The sequence below is a fragment of the Scyliorhinus torazame genome, chromosome 16, assembly GCF_047496885.1.
Source record: "Scyliorhinus torazame isolate Kashiwa2021f chromosome 16, sScyTor2.1, whole genome shotgun sequence".
NCBI classification, from domain to species: Eukaryota; Metazoa; Chordata; class Chondrichthyes; order Carcharhiniformes; family Scyliorhinidae; genus Scyliorhinus; species Scyliorhinus torazame.
In genome coordinates this window covers 193165379-193188549 of record NC_092722.1, presented here as the reverse complement: position 1 = coordinate 193188549, position 23171 = coordinate 193165379, and the positions used below count along the sequence as shown (strand labels likewise).

The window sequence follows — 23171 nt, the reverse complement described above, 5'->3', positions numbered from 1 at the left end:
TGGATCAGATTGGGGTTTGACCACCATTCTGACTGATTTAGAACCTATCTGTGGTGGAGACTATGGCACTGGGAAGGCCTGTTGTTCAGGACTGCCTTCAGGCAGAGAACTGAAATCTTTCAAAGTTTTATATTTATCTGAAATTATTTCGCACAAAACTGATTTCAAGACTAATTTGCAAAATATTCGGCAGTATTTCATTAAAACTCCGAACTCGACATGACAGATCAGTCTTATAGCTCTTCTCTGCACTGCATTCAATGCTGGGATGTCCCCCAGTCAACAGAACTGGGCAGAGTACACAAGGGCTGGTCTAATCAGGGCATTAAATAACTGGAATTCATCACCTTATTTCCAGTGGAGGCAGCTCTGAGACATTAAGATTATTACGTGGTTGTCAGAACAGTATATTTATGTGTACACTTGCTGTTACACACACTGACTGTGTTACACACACTGTGGCTGTGTTACACACACTGTGACTGCGTTACACACACTATGACTGCGTTACACACACTGATTGCGTTACACACACTGTGACTGCGTTACACACACTGTGACTGCGTTACACACACTGTGGCTGCGTTACACACACTGTGACTGCGTTACACACACTGTGACTGCGTTACACACACTGTGACTACGTTACACACACTGTGATTGCGTTACACACTGTGACTGCGTTACACACACTGTGATTGCGTTACACACACTGTGACTGCGTTACACACACTGTGACTGCGTTACACACACTGTGACTGCGTTACACACATTGTGATTGCGTTACACACACTGTCATTGCGTTACACATATTGTCATTGCGTTACACACACTGTGACTGCATTACACACATTGTGATTGCGTTACACACATTGACTGTGTTACAAACACTGACTGTGTGACACACTGTGACTACGTTACACACATTGACTGTGTTACAAACACTGACTGTGTTGCACAATGTGACTGCGTTACACACACTGTTACTGCATTACACCCACTGTGACTGCGTTACACCTACTGTGACTGCGTTACACACACTGTGACTGCGTTACACACACTGTGATTGCGTTACACACACTGTGACTGCGTTACACACACTGTGACTGCGTTACACACACTGTGACTGCGTTACACACACTGTGATTGCGTTACACACATTGTGATTGCGTTACACACACTGTGATTACGTTACACATATTGTCATTGAGTTACACACTGTGACTGCATTACACACATTGTGATTGCGTTACACACTGTGACTGCGTTACACACATTGACTGTGTTACAAACACTGACTGTGTGACACACTGTGACTATGTTACACACATTGACTGTGTTACAAACACTGACTGTGTTGCACAATGTGACTGCGTTACACACACTGTTACTGCGTTACACCCACTGTGACTGCGTTACACCCACTGTGACTGCGTTACACCCACTGTGACTGCGTTACACCCACTGTGATTGCGTTACACACACTGTGACTGCGTTACACCCACTGTGACTGCGTTACACCCACTGTGACTGCGTAACACCCACTGTGACTGCGTTACACACACACTGTGACTGCATAACATGAATTGTGACTGCGTTACATGCATTGTGACTGATTTACACGCACTGTGACTGCGTTACACCCGCTGTGTCCCTCGGGGATCAGTGTTGGGCCCACAATTTACACAGATGATTTGGAGTTGGGGACCAAGGGCAATGTGTCCAAGTTTGCAGACGACACTAAGATGAGTGGTAAAGCAAAAAGTGTAGAGGATACTGGAAGTCTGCAGAGGGATTTGGAGAGGCTAAGTGAATGGGCTAGGGTCTGGCAGATGGAATACAATGTTAACAAATGTGAGGTTATCCATTTTGGTAGGAATAACAGCAAAAGGGATTATTATTTAAATGATAAAATATTAAAACATGCTGCTGTGCAGAGAGACCTGGGTGTGCTAGTGCATGAGTCCCAAAAAGTTGGTTTACAGGTGCAACAGGTGATTAAGAAGGTGAATGGAGTTTTGTCCTTCATTGCTAGAGGGATGGAGTTTAAGACTAGGGAGGTTATGCTGCAATTGTATAAGGTGTTAGTGAGGCCACACCTGGAGTATTGTGTTCAGTTTTGGTCTCCTTACTTGAGAAAGGACATATTGGCACTGGAGGGTGTGCAGAGGAGATTCACTAGGTTAATCCCAGAGCTGAAGGGGTTGGATTACGAGGAGAGGTTGAGTAGACTGGGACTGTACTTGTTGGAATTTAGAAGGATGAGGGGGGGATCTTATAGAAACATATAAGATTATGAAGGGAATAGATAGGATAGATGCGGCCAGGTTGTTTCCACTGGCGGGTGAAAGCAGAACTAGGGGGCATAGCCTCAAAATAAGGGAAAGTAGATTTAGGACTGAGTTTAGGAGGAACTTCTTCACCCAAAGTGTTGTGAATCTATGGAATACCCTGCCCAGTGAAGCAGTTGAGGCTCCTCTCCTTCATTTAATGTTTTCAAGATAAAGATAGGTAGTTTTTTTTAAGAAATAAAGGAATAAAGGGTTATGGTGTTCGAGCCGGAAAGTGGAATCCACAAAAGATCAGCCATGACCTCATTGAATGGCGGAGCAGGCTCGAGGGTCCAGATGGCCCACTCCTGCTCCTAGGTCTTATGTTACTGCGTTACACCCACAGTGACTGTGTTACACCCACTGTGACTGCGTTACACCCACTGTGACTGCGTTACACCCACTGTGACTGCGTTACACCCACTGTGACTGCGTTACACCCACTGTGACTGCGTTACACCCACTGTGACTGCGTTATACACAGTGTGACTATATTACACACAGTAACTGCCTTGTACATATTGGCGGTGTTACACACACTGTACCTTCGCTACACACATAGTGTTGCACACCGTGACTGCGTTACACACACTGTGACTGTTTATTCTAACTGATTTGATGCATTCTTCCAGGTAAACGTAAACGCTACTTTATCGAAGGTAGATTCTGCACAGACATTGCTCCACACAAAAGCTTTGGGTATTATTAAAAGTGTGAGTATCACAGAAGGATTTGTGTGCATTTCCAAAAAGAACCTTTAACTAAATGTTTCTATGGAATGCAAATAAATGTTATGTTTGAAATGTTTATGAATGGAAACTTCAGGCCAAGCACAATGCGTGCAGTAGGCTCACGCAGATCTTTCCACAGGTGGGGATGGTGGAGCTGTGGTAATGCTCACTAATATTCCAGAGGCTCAGGCTAATGTTCTGGGTTCACGGCTTCAAATCCCAACAGGGCATCTAGCGGAATTTAAGTGTGAATAAATGAAGAAAGAAAGTTAGTCTCGGTAATGATGACCATAAAACACGTTGATTATTATAAAAACCCATCTGGTTCACTAATGTGACTTTAGTGAAGGAAATCTGCCAACCTTACCCGGTCTGGTCTACACGTGACTCCAGATCCACAGCAATGTGGTTGGCTCTTAAATGCCCTTGAAATGGCCCAGCAAACCACTCAGTTCAAGGGCAATTAGGAATCCCTATAACCCAACGTGCCCTGCACATCTTCGGACTGTGGGAGGAAACCCACACAGACATGGGGAGGGCATGCAAACTCCACACAGTTACCCAAGGCCGGAATTGAACTCGGGTCTCTGGCGCTGTGAGGTAGCAGTGCTAACCACTATGCCACCGTACCATCCACTGGATTCTTCGTTCCCAGTGGATATTGAACTGTGTTAAACAATCTGCTCCATTGTGCTATGACACCCTGGGAGTGTGTGCGGTCAATTCCTGCCCCACAGACCCCAGAATCCCAACGTAAGTGAATTAAGCAATAATTTATGTATTTTCCTGAGATCCTTAACCCTTGATGAGTTACAGGCACTAGATTTATATGTAAACATTTAAAAAGCTGTTTATTTATAACACGGAAAAAGATAAATATATGATGGTAAGAATGGAACAATCGTCTGCTTATCCAACTATTCCCCAAACCTCATCCCACCCTCCACTCAGACGCACACAAGACAGGCACATGGTGGAGGGGTAGGAAAGGTTAAAAATAACAGGGATTAAGTGGTATGAGAGATTTGAAGATCTTCGCTGTTGGGGTTGAGTACTTTGAAAAATGAAAAAAATGAAAATCGCTTATTGTCACAAGTAGGCTTCAAATGAAGTTACTGTGAAAAGCCCCTAGTCGCCACATTTCGGCGCCTGTTCGGGGAGGCTGGTACGGGAATCGAACCGTGCTGCTGGCCTGCCTTGGTCTGCTTTAAAAGCCAGCGAATTAGCCCAGTGTGCTAAACCAGCCCCTGTAGGCAGTGATCTCTACAGGGTGAGAGGTGTTGGATTGGATCTTCAAGCTGGACCACTCAGGTGGTTAGGATATTGTTGTGAAACATTTTTCCTGCCCTGTGTTCCTTTCCTTTATCCCCGTCCTGTTGCCTGCTTTGACCCGCAGTCTACTGGTTAGCTGCTACAACATTACTGTGCTCTTTGGGATTTCTGTTACATCTACAGATTGTAGACAGAGCTGGAACACCCTGCCCTGATGGACCAGGCCAAGATGTACCAGAATCTATGATATTGATTTGATCAACTTAGCAAGCAGCCAATCGGTGGATGTAGAATTTTCAGCCATCTCCCATTGTTGCCGGTGATTGGTGGAGCTATTCAGAATCTTCCAGGGAGGAAGGCAGGTCTTTTGCAGAACATAGAACATACAGTGCAGAAGGGCGCCATTCGGCCCATCGAGTCTGCACTGACCCACTTAAGCCCTCACTTCCACCCTATCCCCATAACCCAATAACCCTTCCTAACCTTTTTTTTGGTCACTAAGGACAATTTATCGTGGCCAATCCACCTAACCGACACATCTTTGGACTGTGGGCGGCACCCAGAGGAAACCCACGCACACTCGGGGAGAACGTGCAGACTCCGCACAGTAAGCTTTCAGCCAAGTGGCAGCTGGAAGGCTCTCTCTCTCTCTGCTGCTCTTCCTCTCTTTTGGCCTGGCGATATCTAAAACCTCCAGGCCAGTTCTGTGAAGGCTCTCCTAGTGAGAAGGCAGACTGCAGTCAAGCTTGTGGAAAGCTTCTGGAGTAAAAAAACGAGCCGTCACTCACCAGGCCTGTAACGTTTTAATCCTCTCTCTGGAAGGCTGGGAAGAGTTCAAACTGAAAGCATTCTCTAAAATACCGCCAGCATTTGTGAACATTAACAAGGCAAACTCTCAAACTTAAAGCCCAGCAATAGATCAAGGAGGCAGAAGCTCCATCTGATGGAAGAAGGCCAGAAACACATCGACCTGAAGTCTGTGTAAAACTCCATCTGGCGGTGGAAGGACAGTATTGCACACACCTGGAACATTGGGTAAAATGCCACCCAGTGGTCAAAGGACAGAATTGCACCAACCCGAACCTCTTGAGTAAACCTATTTTCCAGAGGCCGCAACTGCAGCAGCGAAGAGAATCTCAAACCTTTCCCTTTAATCCCTGTCTTTTTATCCTCTCTGATCAATACCTTGTGTCTGTCTTGTATGTGTCTGGCAGAGGGTGGGACGGGGTTTTGGGGATAGGGAGATCAGTAGACCATTGGTCTGTTATTTCTTGGCAGATATAATTATCTTTTCCTTTTGCTATTAATAAACAGTTTGTTAATGTTTACTTATAAATCTGGTGTCTGTAACTCTTTGGAGCAGTTGAGGTTAAAGATCTCAGGAAAACACAAACTATTGGTTAATTCACTTATGTAGGGACTCCGGGGTTTATGGGGCTGGAACTGATCGTGCACCCTCCCATAACACAGGCCAGATTCTCAGGCTGTGGGATATCCTCTAGGGACTCACTTTAACTTGTGTTGGGCTGAGCCTTACCCATGGACAATGCACTTCACGTCTGCTGAGACTCTGATATGTGGTCAGCTTCAGCAGACTCACCAACAGCTTATCTCAGTTAAACAGAGTATCACAGCAGCAGTTTTCACAAGGCCTCTGAGTGGTCTGGTACCTTTAATGGGAGAGGTTTCCGGAAACTTTCCCCTCCTCAGCTTTATCTTCAGGCTTTGAATGCTCACTAACTGCTCTATTTATCTGAAGGGAGTTCAAGCTAAGATTTGAGTGAGAATTCCCCTCTTCGGGGAGAGAGATTCAAAAGGATTCTGGTTAGCTCTGCAGTTCCAATCAAAACTTAAACCAAACACAAAGAGAATCACCCAGCGGGGCATTCCAGAAAAAAAAGCACCAATCCGTATTGAGAATCTGCTTAGCCCCGGGATTGCAAAGGAGTTGATTGGTTGCTAGCCAAGTCCATCAAAATGACATCATGGGCTATGCCACAGAGCATACTGAGGGGTCTGTCAGATATGTCCAAATAACAGCTTGTGGCGGGGGTTGGAGGGCGGTAGGGTGGAGGCGGGGATGTGGGGGTGGGTCAGGGGGATTTATCTCAAAATCAAAAGTCTCTAATGTTGCACATGACAGGGATTCTAAAAAGAGCAACACGGAACAGTCAAGGATTTAATAAGTTCCTTACAATAGAGAAGAGTCCAAATATCGGGAGAAAATCCTTAAACCATCGGTTCATTTCCCAGAAATTAACTGGCTCTTTAAAAGGTGTATTAGCACCTGAACTGATAGTTTGCAGAGTTCACAACAGTGCCATCTGCATAAGACAGTAAGTAAAGCAGAGACCATGTGAACAATAATCTGGACTATTATTGAAGCAGTATTCAGATAATAGGATGGTGCTAAGGCATTGTATATATTCAGGGCCCTGCAGAATGGAAGGCCTTCAGAAAGCCGATGGCCATGGTACTGCATATTTTCATCCCCATGGTCATTAAAACTTGTTCGCTTGTTACTTCATATTTGTAAATACCTTTTAAACAGCCTTTGGGGAGTCAGGAGGTGAGTTACTCATCATAGAATTCCTAGCTGACTGCTCTTGCAGCCACAGTATTTATATAGCTGGTCCAGTTCAGTTTCTGGTCCATGGTCATCCCAAGTATATTGATGGTGGAGGATTCAGTGGTGATAATGTCCAAAGGAGATGGTTAGACAGGAGAGGCTTTGGGTATTGAGGAGGTGAGGCCAGACAGCTAGGTCATTAACCTGGTGAAGAGTAGTACACCTCATGAGCAACGTATAGCCACAAATCCCAACATGTTACTCTTGGCATAAAGAGCTGGGAGTGGTGAAGATGGAAATCTACCCCATTGATTACTAGCAGGATTCTGAGCTGACCATTTTCCACGTCCCTGGGTTGTGATACTGAGGTCAACTGTGACCCTGCTTTGGATGTATTAACTGGCCATGGATTGCAGCTGGATTTCTGGTCAATATGGTTCAAGGACATGGCATCATTGAACCTGTGGACTTGCAGTCCTTATGCTCAGCACTTAGAATACGATGCATTGTCCCACATTGTACACAGCTTTATAACTGCTAAATCTGTGGCTTAGGGATTATAACCTCCTTTATAGCAAAAAACTTTTCAGAAAATCCAGTTTGTTCCTGTCCACAGTAACTAACCACCTCCTGGGCATAAGTAGCTAATGAATCAATCTCGGTTGAAGAGTAAGCAAAATATTCGATTAACAAAAATAAATATGAAATGGCCATACTTTTCATCATGACAGGAATCGAAGATCTTTCTGGATTGTCAGCTCGATTCTTTAATTGCCTATGTCAATTGGACCAAGACAATGGTAAGCTAACACGCTCAGCAAATCAATCTTCAAGGTCAGAATACATAGCATTGTGTGGCTAGCTCTTACTGCAAACCAAGGCAGGAGAAGCCTGGGAGTGGGCAATAAAGAGTTGCATAAACAGAAAGATAAAATCCATACAAATTGATGTGTGTCTGGAAGTGGGTAATGCAGAGTGACGTGTGCCTGGGAGAGTTATACAGAGTGATGTGTGCCTGGGAGTGGGTTATACAGAGTGATGTGTGCCTGGGAGTGGGTTATACAGAGTGATGTGTGCCTGGGAGTGGGTTATACAGAGTGATGTGTGTCTGAGAGTGAGTTATACAGAGTGATGTGTGTCTGGGAGTGGGTTATACAGAGTGATGTGTGCCTGGGAGTAGGTTATACAGATTGATGTGTGCCTGGGAGTGGGTTATACAGAGTGATGTGTGTCTGGGAGTGAGTTATACAGAGTGATCTGTGTCTGGGAGTAGGTTATACAGAGTGATGTGTGTCTGGGAGTGGGTTATACAGAGTGATGTGTGCCTGGGAGAGGTATACAGAGTGATGTGTGCCTGGGAGAGTTATACAGAGTGATGTGTGCCTGGGAGTGGGTTATACAGAGTGATGTGTGTCTGGGAGTGGGTTATACAGAGTGATGTGTGTCTGGGAGTGGGTTATACAGAGTGATGTGTGTCTGGGAGTGGGTTATACAGAGTGATGTGTGCCTGGGAGAGGTATACAGAGTGATGTGTGTCTGGGAGTGAGTTATACAGAGTGATCTGTGTCTGGGAGTAGGTTATACAGAGTGATGTGTGTCTGGGAGTGGGTTATACAGAGTGATGTGTGCCTGGGAGAGGTATACAGAGTGATGTGTGCCTGGGAGAGTTATACAGAGTGATGTGTGCCTGGGAGAGGTATACAGAGTGATGTGTGTCTGGGAGTGGGTTATACAGAGTGATGTGTGCCTGGGAGAGTTATACAGAGTGATGTGTGTCTGGGAGTGGGTGAGACAGAGTGATGTGTGTCTGGGAGTGGGTTATACAGAGTGATGTGTGTCTGGGAGTGAGTTATACAGAGTGATCTGTGTCTGGGAGTAGGTTATACAGAGTGATGTGTGTCTGGGAGTGGGTTATACAGAGTGATGTGTGCCTGGGAGAGGTATACAGAGTGATGTGTGCCTGGGAGAGTTATACAGAGTGATGTGTGTCTGGGAGTGGGTTATACAGAGTGATGTGTGCCTGGGAGAGGTATACAGAGTGATGTGTGCCTGGGAGTGGGTTATACAGAGTGATGTGTGTCTGGGAGTGGGTTATACAGAGTGATGTGTGTCTGGGAGTAGGTTATACTGAGTGATGTGTGTCTGAGAGTGGGTTATACAGAGTGATGTGTGTCTGAGAGTGGGTTATAAAGAGTGATGTGTGCCTGGGAGTGGGTTATACAGAGTGATGTGTGTCTGGGAGTAGGTTATACAGAGTGATGTGTGTCTGAGAGTGGGTTATACAGAGTGATGTGTGTCTGAGAGTGGGTTATACAGAGTGACGTGTGTCTGAGAGTGGGTTATAAAGAGTGATGTGTGTCTGGAAGTGGGTAATGCAGAGTGACGTGTGCCTGGGAGAGTTATACAGAGTGATGTGTGCCTGGGAGTGGGTTATACAGAGTGATGTGTGTCTGGGAGTGGGTTATACAGAGTGATGTGTGCCTGGGAGTGGGTTATACAGAGTGACGTGTGCCTGGGAGAGTTATACAGAGTGATGTGTGCCTGGGAGTGGGTTATACAGAGTGATGTGTGTCTGGGAGTGAGTTATACAGAGTGATCTGTGTCTGGAAGTAGGTTATACAGAGTGATGTGTGCCTGGGAGTGGGTTATACAGAGTGATGTGTGTCTGGGAGTGGGTTATACAGAGTGATGTGTGTCTGGGAGTGGGTTATACAGAGTGATGTGTGCCTGGGAGAGGTATACAGAGTGATGTGTGCCTGGGAGAGTTATACAGAGTGATGTGTGTCTGGGAGTGGGTTATACAGAGTGATGTGTGTCTGGGAGTGGGTTATACAGAGTGATGTGTGTCTGGGAGTGGGTTATACAGAGTGATGTGTGTCTGGGAGTGGGTTATACAGAGTGATGTGTGCCTGGGAGAGGTATACAGAGTGATGTGTGCCTGGGAGAGTTATACAGAGTGATGTGTGTCTGGGAGTGGGTTATACAGAGTGATGTGTGTCTGGGAGTGGGTTATACAGAGTGATGTGTGCCTGGGAGTGGGTTATACAGAGTGACGTGTGCCTTAGAGAGTTATACAGAGTGATGTCTGCCTGGGAGTGGGTAATACAGAGTGATGTGTGTCTGGGAGTGTGTTATACAGAGTGATGTGTGCCTGGGAGTGGGTTATACAGAGTGATGTGTGCCTGGGAGAGTTATACAGAGTGATGTGTGTCTGGGAGTGGGTTATACAGAGTGATGTGTGTCTGAGAGTGGGTTATACAGAGTGATGTGTGTCTGGGAGTGGGTTATACAGAGTGATGTGTGCCTGGGAGAGTTATACAGAGTGATGTGTGTCTGGGAGTGGGTTATACAGAGTGATGTGTGTCTGAGAGTGGGTTATACAGAGTGATGTGTGTCTGGGAGTGGGTAATACAGAGTGATGTGTGCCTGGGAGAGTTATACAGAGTGATGTGTGTCTGGGAGTGGGTTATACAGAGTGATCTGTGTCTGGGAGTGGGTTATACAGAGTGATGTGTGTCTGAGAGTGGGTTATAAAGAGTGATGTGTGCCTGGGAGTGGGTTATACAGAGTGATGTGTGTCTGGGAGTAGGTTATACAGAGTGATGTGTGTCTGAGAGTGGGTTATACAGAGTGATGTGTGTCTGAGAGTGGGTTATACAGAGTGATGTGTGTCTGGGAGTGGGTTATACAGAGTGATGTGTGTCTGACAGTGGGTTATAAAGAGTGATGTGTGTCTGAGAGTGGGTTATACAGAGTGATGTGTGTCTGGGAGTAGGTTATACAGAGTGATGTGTGTCTGAGAGTGGGTTATAAAGAGTGATGTGTGCCTGGGAGTGCGTTATACAGAGTGATGTGTGTCTGGGAGTAGGTTATACAGAGTGATGTGTGTCTGAGAGTGGGTTATACAGAGTGATGTGTGTCTGAGAGTGGGTTATACAGAGTGATGTGTGTCTGAGAGTGGGTTATAAAGAGTGATGTGTGTCTGGAAGTGGGTAATGCAGAGTGACGTGTGCCTGGGAGAGTTATACAGAGTGATGTGTGCCTGGGAGTGGGTTATACAGAGTGATGTGTGTCTGGGAGTGAGTTATACAGAGCGATCTGTGTCTGGGAGTAGGTTATACAGAGTGATGAGTGTCTGGGAGTGGGTTATACAGAGTGATGTGTGCCTGGGAGTGGTATACAGAGTGATGTGTGCCTGGGAGAGTTATACAGAGTGATGTGTGCCTGGGAGTGGGTTATACAGAGTGATGTGTGTCTGGGAGTAGGTTATACTGAGTGATGTGTGTCTGAGAGTGGGTTATACAGAGTGATGTGTGTCTGAGAGTGGGTTATACAGAGTGATGTGTGCCTGGGAGAGGTATACAGAGTGATGTGTGCCTGGGAGTAGGTTATACAGAGTGATGTGTGTCTGGGAGTGGGTTATACAGAGTGATGTGTGTCTGGGAGTGGGTTATACAGAGTGATGTGTGTCTGGGAGTGGGTTATACAGAGTGATGTGTGTCTGGGAGTGGGTTATACAGAGTGATGTGTGCCTGGGAGAGGTATACAGAGTGATGTGTGCCTTGGAGAGTTATACAGAGTGATGTGTGTCTGGGAGTGGGTTATACAGAGTGATGTGTGTCTGGGAGTGGGTTATACAGAGTGATGTGTGCCTGGGAGTGGGTTATACAGAGTGACGTGTGCCTTAGAGAGTTATACAGAGTGATGTCTGCCTGGGAGTGGGTAATACAGAGTGATGTGTGTCTGGGAGTGTGTTATACAGAGTGATGTGTGCCTGGGAGTGGGTTATACAGAGTGATGTGTGCCTGGGAGAGTTATACAGAGTGATGTGTGTCTGGGAGTGGGTTATACAGAGTGATGTGTGTCTGAGAGTGGGTTATACAGAGTGATGTGTGTCTGGGAGTGGGTTATACAGAGTGATGTGTGCCTGGGAGAGTTATACAGAGTGATGTGTGTCTGGGAGTGGGTTATACAGAGTGATGTGTGTCTGAGAGTGGGTTATACAGAGTGATGTGTGTCTGGGAGTGGGTAATACAGAGTGATGTGTGCCTGGGAGAGTTATACAGAGTGATGTGTGTCTGGGAGTGGGTTATACAGAGTGATCTGTGTCTGGGAGTGGGTTATACAGAGTGATGTGTGTCTGAGAGTGGGTTATAAAGAGTGATGTGTGCCTGGGAGTGGGTTATACAGAGTGATGTGTGTCTGGGAGTAGGTTATACAGAGTGATGTGTGTCTGAGAGTGGGTTATACAGAGTGATGTGTGTCTGAGAGTGGGTTATACAGAGTGATGTGTGTCTGGGAGTGGGTTATACAGAGTGATGTGTGTCTGACAGTGGGTTATAAAGAGTGATGTGTGTCTGAGAGTGGGTTATACAGAGTGATGTGTGTCTGGGAGTAGGTTATACAGAGTGATGTGTGTCTGAGAGTGGGTTATAAAGAGTGATGTGTGCCTGGGAGTGCGTTATACAGAGTGATGTGTGTCTGGGAGTAGGTTATACAGAGTGATGTGTGTCTGAGAGTGGGTTATACAGAGTGATGTGTGTCTGAGAGTGGGTTATCCAGAGTGATGTGTGTCTGAGAGTGGGTTATAAAGAGTGATGTGTGTCTGGAAGTGGGTAATGCAGAGTGACGTGTGCCTGGGAGAGTTATACAGAGTGATGTGTGCCTGGGAGTGGGTTATACAGAGTGATGTGTGTCTGGGAGTGAGTTATACAGAGCGATCTGTGTCTGGGAGTAGGTTATACAGAGTGATGAGTGTCTGGGAGTGGGTTATACAGAGTGATGTGTGCCTGGGAGTGGTATACAGAGTGATGTGTGCCTGGGAGAGTTATACAGAGTGATGTGTGCCTGGGAGTGGGTTATACAGAGTGATGTGTGTCTGGGAGTGGGTTATACAGAGTGATGTGTGTCTGGGAGTGGGTTATGCAGAGTGATGTGTGTCTGGGAGTGGGTTATACAGAGTGATGTGTGCCTGGGAGAGGTATACAGAGTGATGTGTGCCTGGGAGAGTTATACAGAGTGATGTGTGTCTGGGAGTGGGTTATACAGAGTGATGTGTGTCTGGGAGTGGGTTATACAGAGTGATGTGTGTCTGGGAGTGGGTTATACAGAGTGATGTGTGCCTGGGAGTGGGTTATACAGAGTGACGTGTGCCTTAGAGAGTTATACAGAGTGATGTGTGCCTGGGAGTGGGTTATACAGAGTGATGTGTGTCTGGGAGTGTGTTATACAGAGTGATGTGTGCCTGGGAGTGGGTTATACAGAGTGATGTGTGCCTGGGAGAGTTATACAGAGTGATGTGTGTCTGGGAGTGGGTTATATAGAGTGATGTGTGTCTGAGAGTGGGTTATACAGAGTGATGTGTGTCTGGGAGTGGGTTATACAGAGTGATGTGTGCCTGGGAGAGTTATACAGAGTGATGTGTGTCTGGGAGTGGGTTATACAGAGTGATGTGTGTCTGAGAGTGGGTTATACAGAGTGATGTGTGTCTGGGAGTGGGTTATACAGAGTGATGTGTGCCTGGGAGAGTTATACAGAGTGATGTGTGTCTGGGAGTGTGTTATACAGAGTGATGTGTGCCTGGGAGTGGGTTATACAGAGTGATGTGTGCCTGGGAGAGTTATACAGAGTGATGTGTGTCTGGGAGTGGGTTATACAGAGCGATGTGTGTCTGAGAGTGGGTTATACAGAGTGATGTGTGTCTGGGAGTGGGTTATACAGAGTGATGTGTGCCTGGGAGAGTTATACAGAGTGATGTGTGTCTGGGAGTGGGTTATACAGAGTGATGTGTGTCTGAGAGTGGGTTATACAGAGTGATGTGTGTCTGGGAGTGGGTTATACAGAGTGATGTGTGCCTGGGAGAGTTATACAGAGTGATGTGTGCCTGGGAGTGGGTTATACAGAGTGATCTGTGTCTGGGAGTGGGTTATACAGAGTGATGTGTGTCTGAGAGTGGGTTATACAGAGTGATGTGTGTCTGGGAGTGGGTTATACAGAGTGATGTGTGTCTGGGAGTAAGTATACAGAGTGATGTGTGTCTGAGAGTGGGTTATACAGAGTGATGTGTGTCTGAGAGTGGGTTATACAGAGTGATGTGTGTCTGGGAGTGGGTTATACAGAGTGATGTGTGTCTGAGAGTGGGTTATAAAGAGTGATGTGTGTCTGAGGATGGGTTATACAGAGTGATGTGTGTCTGGGAGTAGGTTATACAGAGTGATGTGTGTCTGAGAGTGGGTTATAAAGAGTGATGTGTGCCTGGGAGTGGGTTATACAGAGTGATGTGTGTCTGGGAGTAGGTTATACAGAGTGATGTGTGTCTGGGAGTGGGTTATACAGAGTGATCTGTGTCTGGGAGTGGGTTATACAGAGTGATGTGTGTCTGAGAGTGGGTTATAAAGAGTGATGTGTGCCTGGGAGTGGGTTATACAGAGTGATGTGTGTCTGGGAGTAGGTTATACAGAGTGATGTGTGTCTGAGAGTGGGTTATACAGAGTGATGTGTGTCTGAGAGTGGGTTATACAGAGTGATGTGTGTCTGGGAGTGGGTTATACAGAGTGATGTGTGTCTGACAGTGGGTTATAAAGAGTGATGTGTGCCTGGGAGTGGGTTATACAGAGTGATGTGTGTCTGGGAGTGGGTTATACAGAGTGATGTGTGTCTGGGAGTGGGTTATACAGAGTGATGTGTGCCTGGGAGAGGTATACAGAGTGATGTGTGCCTGGGAGAGTTATACAGAGTGATGTGTGTCTGGGAGTGGGTTATACAGAGTGATGTGTGTCTGGGAGTGGGTTATACAGAGTGATGTGTGTCTGGGAGTGGGTTATACAGAGTGATGTGTGTCTGGGAGTGGGTTATACAGAGTGATGTGTGCCTGGGAGAGGTATACAGAGTGATGTGTGCCTGGGAGAGTTATACAGAGTGATGTGTGTCTGGGAGTGGGTTATACAGAGTGATGTGTGTCTGGGAGTGGGTTATACAGAGTGATGTGTGCCTGGGAGTGGGTTATACAGAGTGACGTGTGCCTTAGAGAGTTATACAGAGTGATGTCTGCCTGGGAGTGGGTAATACAGAGTGATGTGTGTCTGGGAGTGTGTTATACAGAGTGATGTGTGCCTGGGAGTGGGTTATACAGAGTGATGTGTGCCTGGGAGAGTTATACAGAGTGATGTGTGTCTGGGAGTGGGTTATACAGAGTGATGTGTGTCTGAGAGTGGGTTATACAGAGTGATGTGTGTCTGGGAGTGGGTTATACAGAGTGATGTGTGCCTGGGAGAGTTATACAGAGTGATGTGTGTCTGGGAGTGGGTTATACAGAGTGATGTGTGTCTGAGAGTGGGTTATACAGAGTGATGTGTGTCTGGGAGTGGGTAATACAGAGTGATGTGTGCCTGGGAGAGTTATACAGAGTGATGTGTGTCTGGGAGTGGGTTATACAGAGTGATCTGTGTCTGGGAGTGGGTTATACAGAGTGATGTGTGTCTGAGAGTGGGTTATAAAGAGTGATGTGTGCCTGGGAGTGGGTTATACAGAGTGATGTGTGTCTGGGAGTAGGTTATACAGAGTGATGTGTGTCTGAGAGTGGGTTATACAGAGTGATGTGTGTCTGAGAGTGGGTTATACAGAGTGATGTGTGTCTGGGAGTGGGTTATACAGAGTGATGTGTGTCTGACAGTGGGTTATAAAGAGTGATGTGTGTCTGAGAGTGGGTTATACAGAGTGATGTGTGTCTGGGAGTAGGTTATACAGAGTGATGTGTGTCTGAGAGTGGGTTATAAAGAGTGATGTGTGCCTGGGAGTGCGTTATACAGAGTGATGTGTGTCTGGGAGTAGGTTATACAGAGTGATGTGTGTCTGAGAGTGGGTTATACAGAGTGATGTGTGTCTGAGAGTGGGTTATACAGAGTGATGTGTGTCTGAGAGTGGGTTATAAAGAGTGATGTGTGTCTGGAAGTGGGTAATGCAGAGTGACGTGTGCCTGGGAGAGTTATACAGAGTGATGTGTGCCTGGGAGTGGGTTATACAGAGTGATGTGTGTCTGGGAGTGAGTTATACAGAGCGATCTGTGTCTGGGAGTAGGTTATACAGAGTGATGAGTGTCTGGGAGTGGGTTATACAGAGTGATGTGTGCCTGGGAGTGGTATACAGAGTGATGTGTGCCTGGGAGAGTTATACAGAGTGATGTGTGCCTGGGAGTGGGTTATACAGAGTGATGTGTGTCTGGGAGTGGGTTATACAGAGTGATGTGTGTCTGGGAGTGGGTTATGCAGAGTGATGTGTGTCTGGGAGTGGGTTATACAGAGTGATGTGTGCCTGGGAGAGGTATACAGAGTGATGTGTGCCTGGGAGAGTTATACAGAGTGATGTGTGTCTGGGAGTGGGTTATACAGAGTGATGTGTGTCTGGGAGTGGGTTATACAGAGTGATGTGTGTCTGGGAGTGGGTTATACAGAGTGATGTGTGCCTCGGAGTGGGTTATACAGAGTGACGTGTGCCTTAGAGAGTTATACAGAGTGATGTGTGCCTGGGAGTGGGTTATACAGAGTGATGTGTGTCTGGGAGTGTGTTATACAGAGTGATGTGTGCCTGGGAGTGGGTTATACAGAGTGATGTGTGCCTGGGAGAGTTATACAGAGTGATGTGTGTCTGGGAGTGGGTTATATAGAGTGATGTGTGCCTGGGAGTGGTATACAGAGTGATGTGTGCCTGGGAGAGTTATACAGAGTGATGTGTGCCTGGGAGTGGGTTATACAGAGTGATGTGTGTCTGGGAGTGGGTTATACAGAGTGATGTGTGTCTGGGAGTGGGTTATGCAGAGTGATGTGTGTCTGGGAGTGGGTTATACAGAGTGATGTGTGCCTGGGAGAGGTATACAGAGTGATGTGTGCCTGGGAGAGTTATACAGAGTGATGTGTGTCTGGGAGTGGGTTATACAGAGTGATGTGTGTCTGGGAGTGGGTTATACAGAGTGATGTGTGTCTGGGAGTGGGTTATACAGAGTGATGTGTGCCTGGGAGTGGGTTATACAGAGTGACGTGTGCCTTAGAGAGTTATACAGAGTGATGTGTGCCTGGGAGTGGGTTATACAGAGTGATGTGTGTCTGGGAGTGTGTTATACAGAGTGATGTGTGCCTGGGAGTGGGTTATACAGAGTGATGTGTGCCTGGGAGAGTTATACAGAGTGATGTGTGTCTGGGAGTGGGTTATATAGAGTGATGTGTGTCTGAGAGTGGGTTATACAGAGTGATGTGTGTCTGGGAGTGGGTTATACAGAGTGATGTGTGCCTGGGAGAGTTATACAGAGTGATGTGTGTCTGGGAGTGGGTTATACAGAGTGATGTGTGTCTGAGAGTGGGTTATACAGAGTGATGTGTGTCTGGGAGTGGGTTATACAGAGTGATGTGTGCCTGGGAGAGTTATACAGAGTGATGTGTGTCTGGGAGTGTGTTATACAGAGTGATGTGTGCCTGGGAGTGGGTTATACAGAGTGATGTGTGCCTGGGAGAGTTATACAGAGTGATGTGTGTCTGGGAGTGGGTTATACAGAGCGATGTGTGTCTGAGAGTGGGTTATACAGAGTGATGTGTGTCTGGGAGTGGGTTATACAGAGTGATGTGTGCCTGGGAGAGTTATACAGAGTGATGTGTGTCTGGGAGTGGGTTATACAGAGTGATGTGTGTCTGAGAGTGGGTTATACAGAGTGATGTGTGTCTGGGAGTGGGTTATACAGAGTGATGTGTGCCTGGGAGAGTTATACAGAGTGATGTGTGCCTGGGAGTGGGTTATACAGAGTGATCTGTGTCTGGGAGTGGGTTATACAGAGTGATGTGTGTCTGAGAGTGGGTTATACAGAGTGATGTGTGTCTGGGAGTGGGTTATACAGAGTGATGTGTGTCTGGGAGTAAGTATACAGAGTGATGTGTGTCTGAGAGTGGGTTATACAGAGTGATGTGTGTCTGAGAGTGGGTTATACAGAGTGATGTGTGTCTGGGAGTGGGTTATACAGAGTGATGTGTGTCTGAGAGTGGGTTATAAAGAGTGATGTGTGTCTGAGGATGGGTTATACAGAGTGATGTGTGTCTGGGAGTAGGTTATACAGAGTGATGTGTGTCTGAGAGTGGGTTATAAAGAGTGATGTGTGCCTGGGAGTGGGTTATACAGAGTGATGTGTGTCTGGGAGTAGGTTATACAGAGTGATGTGTGTCTGGGAGTGGGTTATACAGAGTGATCTGTGTCTGGGAGTGGGTTATACAGAGTGATGTGTGTCTGAGAGTGGGTTATAAAGAGTGATGTGTGCCTGGGAGTGGGTTATACAGAGTGATGTGTGTCTGGGAGTAGGTTATACAGAGTGATGTGTGTCTGAGAGTGGGTTATACAGAGTGATGTGTGTCTGAGAGTGGGTTATACAGAGTGATGTGTGTCTGGGAGTGGGTTATACAGAGTGATGTGTGTCTGACAGTGGGTTATAAAGAGTGATGTGTGCCTGGGAGTGGGTTATACAGAGTGATGTGTGTCTGGGAGTGGGTTATACAGAGTGATGTGTGTCTGGGAGTGGGTTATACAGAGTGATGTGTGCCTGGGAGAGGTATACAGAGTGATGTGTGCCTGGGAGAGTTATACAGAGTGATGTGTGTCTGGGAGTGGGTTATACAGAGTGATGTGTGTCTGGGAGTGGGTTATACAGAGTGATGTGTGTCTGGGAGTGGGTTATACAGAGTGATGTGTGTCTGGGAGTGGGTTATACAGAGTGATGTGTGCCTGGGAGAGGTATACAGAGTGATGTGTGCCTGGGAGAGTTATACAGAGTGATGTGTGTCTGGGAGTGGGTTATACAGAGTGATGTGTGTCTGGGAGTGGGTTATACAGAGTGATGTGTGCCTGGGAGTGGGTTATACAGAGTGACGTGTGCCTTAGAGAGTTATACAGAGTGATGTCTGCCTGGGAGTGGGTAATACAGAGTGATGTGTGTCTGGGAGTGTGTTATACAGAGTGATGTGTGCCTGGGAGTGGGTTATACAGAGTGATGTGTGCCTGGGAGAGTTATACAGAGTGATGTGTGTCTGGGAGTGGGTTATACAGAGTGATGTGTGTCTGAGAGTGGGTTATACAGAGTGATGTGTGTCTGGGAGTGGGTTATACAGAGTGATGTGTGCCTGGGAGAGTTATACAGAGTGATGTGTGTCTGGGAGTGGGTTATACAGAGTGATGTGTGTCTGAGAGTGGGTTATACAGAGTGATGTGTGTCTGGGAGTGGGTAATACAGAGTGATGTGTGCCTGGGAGAGTTATACAGAGTGATGTGTGTCTGGGAGTGGGTTATACAGAGTGATCTGTGTCTGGGAGTGGGTTATACAGAGTGATGTGTGTCTGAGAGTGGGTTATAAAGAGTGATGTGTGCCTGGGAGTGGGTTATACAGAGTGATGTGTGTCTGGGAGTAGGTTATACAGAGTGATGTGTGTCTGAGAGTGGGTTATACAGAGTGATGTGTGTCTGAGAGTGGGTTATACAGAGTGATGTGTGTCTGGGAGTGGGTTATACAGAGTGATGTGTGTCTGACAGTGGGTTATAAAGAGTGATGTGTGTCTGAGAGTGGGTTATACAGAGTGATGTGTGTCTGGGAGTAGGTTATACAGAGTGATGTGTGTCTGAGAGTGGGTTATAAAGAGTGATGTGTGCCTGGGAGTGCGTTATACAGAGTGATGTGTGTCTGGGAGTAGGTTATACAGAGTGATGTGTGTCTGAGAGTGGGTTATACAGAGTGATGTGTGTCTGAGAGTGGGTTATACAGAGTGATGTGTGTCTGAGAGTGGGTTATAAAGAGTGATGTGTGTCTGGAAGTGGGTAATGCAGAGTGACGTGTGCCTGGGAGAGTTATACAGAGTGATGTGTGCCTGGGAGTGGGTTATACAGAGTGATGTGTGTCTGGGAGTGAGTTATACAGAGCGATCTGTGTCTGGGAGTAGGTTATACAGAGTGATGAGTGTCTGGGAGTGGGTTATACAGAGTGATGTGTGCCTGGGAGTGGTATACAGAGTGATGTGTGCCTGGGAGAGTTATACAGAGTGATGTGTGCCTGGGAGTGGGTTATACAGAGTGATGTGTGTCTGGGAGTGGGTTATACAGAGTGATGTGTGTCTGGGAGTGGGTTATGCAGAGTGATGTGTGTCTGGGAGTGGGTTATACAGAGTGATGTGTGCCTGGGAGAGGTATACAGAGTGATGTGTGCCTGGGAGAGTTATACAGAGTGATGTGTGTCTGGGAGTGGGTTATACAGAGTGATGTGTGTCTGGGAGTGGGTTATACAGAGTGATGTGTGTCTGGGAGTGGGTTATACAGAGTGATGTGTGCCTCGGAGTGGGTTATACAGAGTGACGTGTGCCTTAGAGAGTTATACAGAGTGATGTGTGCCTGGGAGTGGGTTATACAGAGTGATGTGTGTCTGGGAGTGTGTTATACAGAGTGATGTGTGCCTGGGAGTGGGTTATACAGAGTGATGTGTGCCTGGGAGAGTTATACAGAGTGATGTGTGTCTGGGAGTGGGTTATATAGAGTGATGTGTGTCTGAGAGTGGGTTATACAGAGTGATGTGTGTCTGGGAGTGGGTTATACAGAGTGATGTGTGCCTGGGGGAGTTATACAGAGTGATGTGTGTCTGGGAGTGGGTTATACAGAGTGATGTGTGTCTGAGAGTGGGTTATACAGAGTGATGTGTGTCTGGGAGTGGGTTATACAGAGTGATGTGTGCCTGGGAGAGTTATACAGAGTGATGTGTGTCTGGGAGTGTGTTATACAGAGTGATGTGTGCCTGGGAGTGGGTTATACAGAGTGATGTGTGCCTGGGAGAGTTATACAGAGTGATGTGTGTCTGGGAGTGGGTTATACAGAGCGATGTGTGTCTGAGAGTGGGTTATACAGAGTGATGTGTGTCTGGGAGTGGGTTATACAGAGTGATGTGTGCCTGGGAGAGTTATACAGAGTGATGTGTGTCTGGGAGTGGGTTATACAGAGTGATGTGTGTCTGAGAGTGGGTTATACAGAGTGATGTGTGTCTGGGAGTGGGTTATACAGAGTGATGTGTGCCTGGGAGAGTTATACAGAGTGATGTGTGCCTGGGAGTGGGTTATACAGAGTGATCTGTGTCTGGGAGTGGGTTATACAGAGTGATGTGTGTCTGAGAGTGGGTTATACAGAGTGATGTGTGTCTGGGAGTGGGTTATACAGAGTGATGTGTGTCTGGGAGTAAGTATACAGAGTGATGTGTGTCTGAGAGTGGGTTATACAGAGTGATGTGTGTCTGAGAGTGGGTTATACAGAGTGATGTGTGTCTGGGAGTGGGTTATACAGAGTGATGTGTGTCTGAGAGTGGGTTATAAAGAGTGATGTGTGTCTGAGGATGGGTTATACAGAGTGATGTGTGTCTGGGAGTAGGTTATACAGAGTGATGTGTGTCTGAGAGTGGGTTATAAAGAGTGATGTGTGCCTGGGAGTGGGTTATACAGAGTGATGTGTGTCTGGGAGTAGGTTATACAGAGTGATGTGTGTCTGGGAGTGGGTTATACAGAGTGATCTGTGTCTGGGAGTGGGTTATACAGAGTGATGTGTGTCTGAGAGTGGGTTATAAAGAGTGATGTGTGCCTGGGAGTGGGTTATACAGAGTGATGTGTGTCTGGGAGTAGGTTATACAGAGTGATGTGTGTCTGAGAGTGGGTTATACAGAGTGATGTGTGTCTGAGAGTGGGTTATACAGAGTGATGTGTGTCTGGGAGTGAGTTATACAGAGTGATCTGTGTCTGGGAGTGGGTTATACAGAGTGATGTGTGCCTGGGAGAGGTATACAGAGTGATGTGTGCCTGGGAGTGGGTTATACAGAGTGATGTGTGTCTGGGAGTGGGTTATACAGAGTGATGTGTGTCTGGGAGTAGGTTATACTGAGTGATGTGTGTCTGAGAGTGGGTTATACAGAGTGATGTGTGTCTGAGAGTGGGTTATAAAGAGTGATGTGTGCCTGGGAGTGGGTTATACAGAGTGATGTGTGTCTGGGAGTAGGTTATACAGAGTGATGTGTGTCTGAGAGTGGGTTATACAGAGTGATGTGTGTCTGAGAGTGGGTTATACAGAGTGACGTGTGTCTGAGAGTGGGTTATAAAGAGTGATGTGTGTCTGGAAGTGGGTAATGCAGAGTGACGTGTGCCTGGGAGAGTTATACAGAGTGATGTGTGCCTGGGAGTGGGTTATACAGAGTGATGTGTGTCTGGGAGTGGGTTATACAGAGTGATGTGTGCCTGGGAGAGGGTTATACAGAGTGACGTGTGCCTGGGAGAGTTATACAGAGTGATGTGTGCCTGGGAGTGGGTTATACAGAGTGATGTGTGTCTGGGAGTGAGTTATACAGAGTGATCTGTGTCTGGAAGTAGGTTATACAGAGTGATGTGTGCCTGGGAGTGGGTTATACAGAGTGATGTGTGTCTGGGAGTGGGTTATACAGAGTGATGTGTGTCTGGGAGTGGGTTATACAGAGTGATGTGTGCCTGGGAGAGGTATACAGAGTGATGTGTGCCTGGGAGAGTTATACAGAGTGATGTGTGTCTGGGAGTGGGTTATACAGAGTGATGTGTGTCTGGGAGTGGGTTATACAGAGTGATGTGTGTCTGGGAGTGGGTTATACAGAGTGATGTGTGTCTGGGAGTGGGTTATACAGAGTGATGTGTGCCTGGGAGAGGTATACAGAGTGATGTGTGCCTGGGAGAGTTATACAGAGTGATGTGTGTCTGGGAGTGGGTTATACAGAGTGATGTGTGTCTGGGAGTGGGTTATACAGAGTGATGTGTGCCTGGGAGTGGGTTATACAGAGTGACGTGTGCCTTAGAGAGTTATACAGAGTGATGTCTGCCTGGGAGTGGGTAATACAGAGTGATGTGTGTCTGGGAGTGTGTTATACAGAGTGATGTGTGCCTGGGAGTGGGTTATACAGAGTGATGTGTGCCTGGGAGAGTTATACAGAGTGATGTGTGTCTGGGAGTGGGTTATACAGAGTGATGTGTGTCTGAGAGTGGGTTATACAGAGTGATGTGTGTCTGGGAGTGGGTTATACAGAGTGATGTGTGCCTGGGAGAGTTATACAGAGTGATGTGTGTCTGGGAGTGGGTTATACAGAGTGATGTGTGTCTGAGAGTGGGTTATACAGAGTGATGTGTGTCTGGGAGTGGGTAATACAGAGTGATGTGTGCCTGGGAGAGTTATACAGAGTGATGTGTGTCTGGGAGTGGGTTATAC

The 23171-nt window shown here is 46.8% G+C and overlaps 1 protein-coding gene and 1 long non-coding RNA gene across 2 annotated transcripts in view; one reads left to right on the top strand and one right to left on the bottom strand.

Moving 5' to 3' along the window:
• The window catches only part of LOC140393349 (uncharacterized), a 174873-nt gene that overhangs the window by 93591 nt on the left and 58111 nt on the right, over window positions 1-23171 (bottom strand). The gene's annotated exons all lie outside the window — the stretch shown is intronic.
• Window positions 1-23171, top strand: part of prom2 (prominin 2) — a 140324-nt gene that overhangs the window by 93374 nt on the left and 23779 nt on the right. The window contains exons 19-20 of the mRNA XM_072479709.1: window positions 2963-3043; window positions 7634-7702. Of these exons, the coding sequence (XP_072335810.1) occupies window positions 2963-3043; window positions 7634-7702 (150 nt within the window). The remainder of the gene's footprint in view (window positions 1-2962; window positions 3044-7633; window positions 7703-23171) is intronic.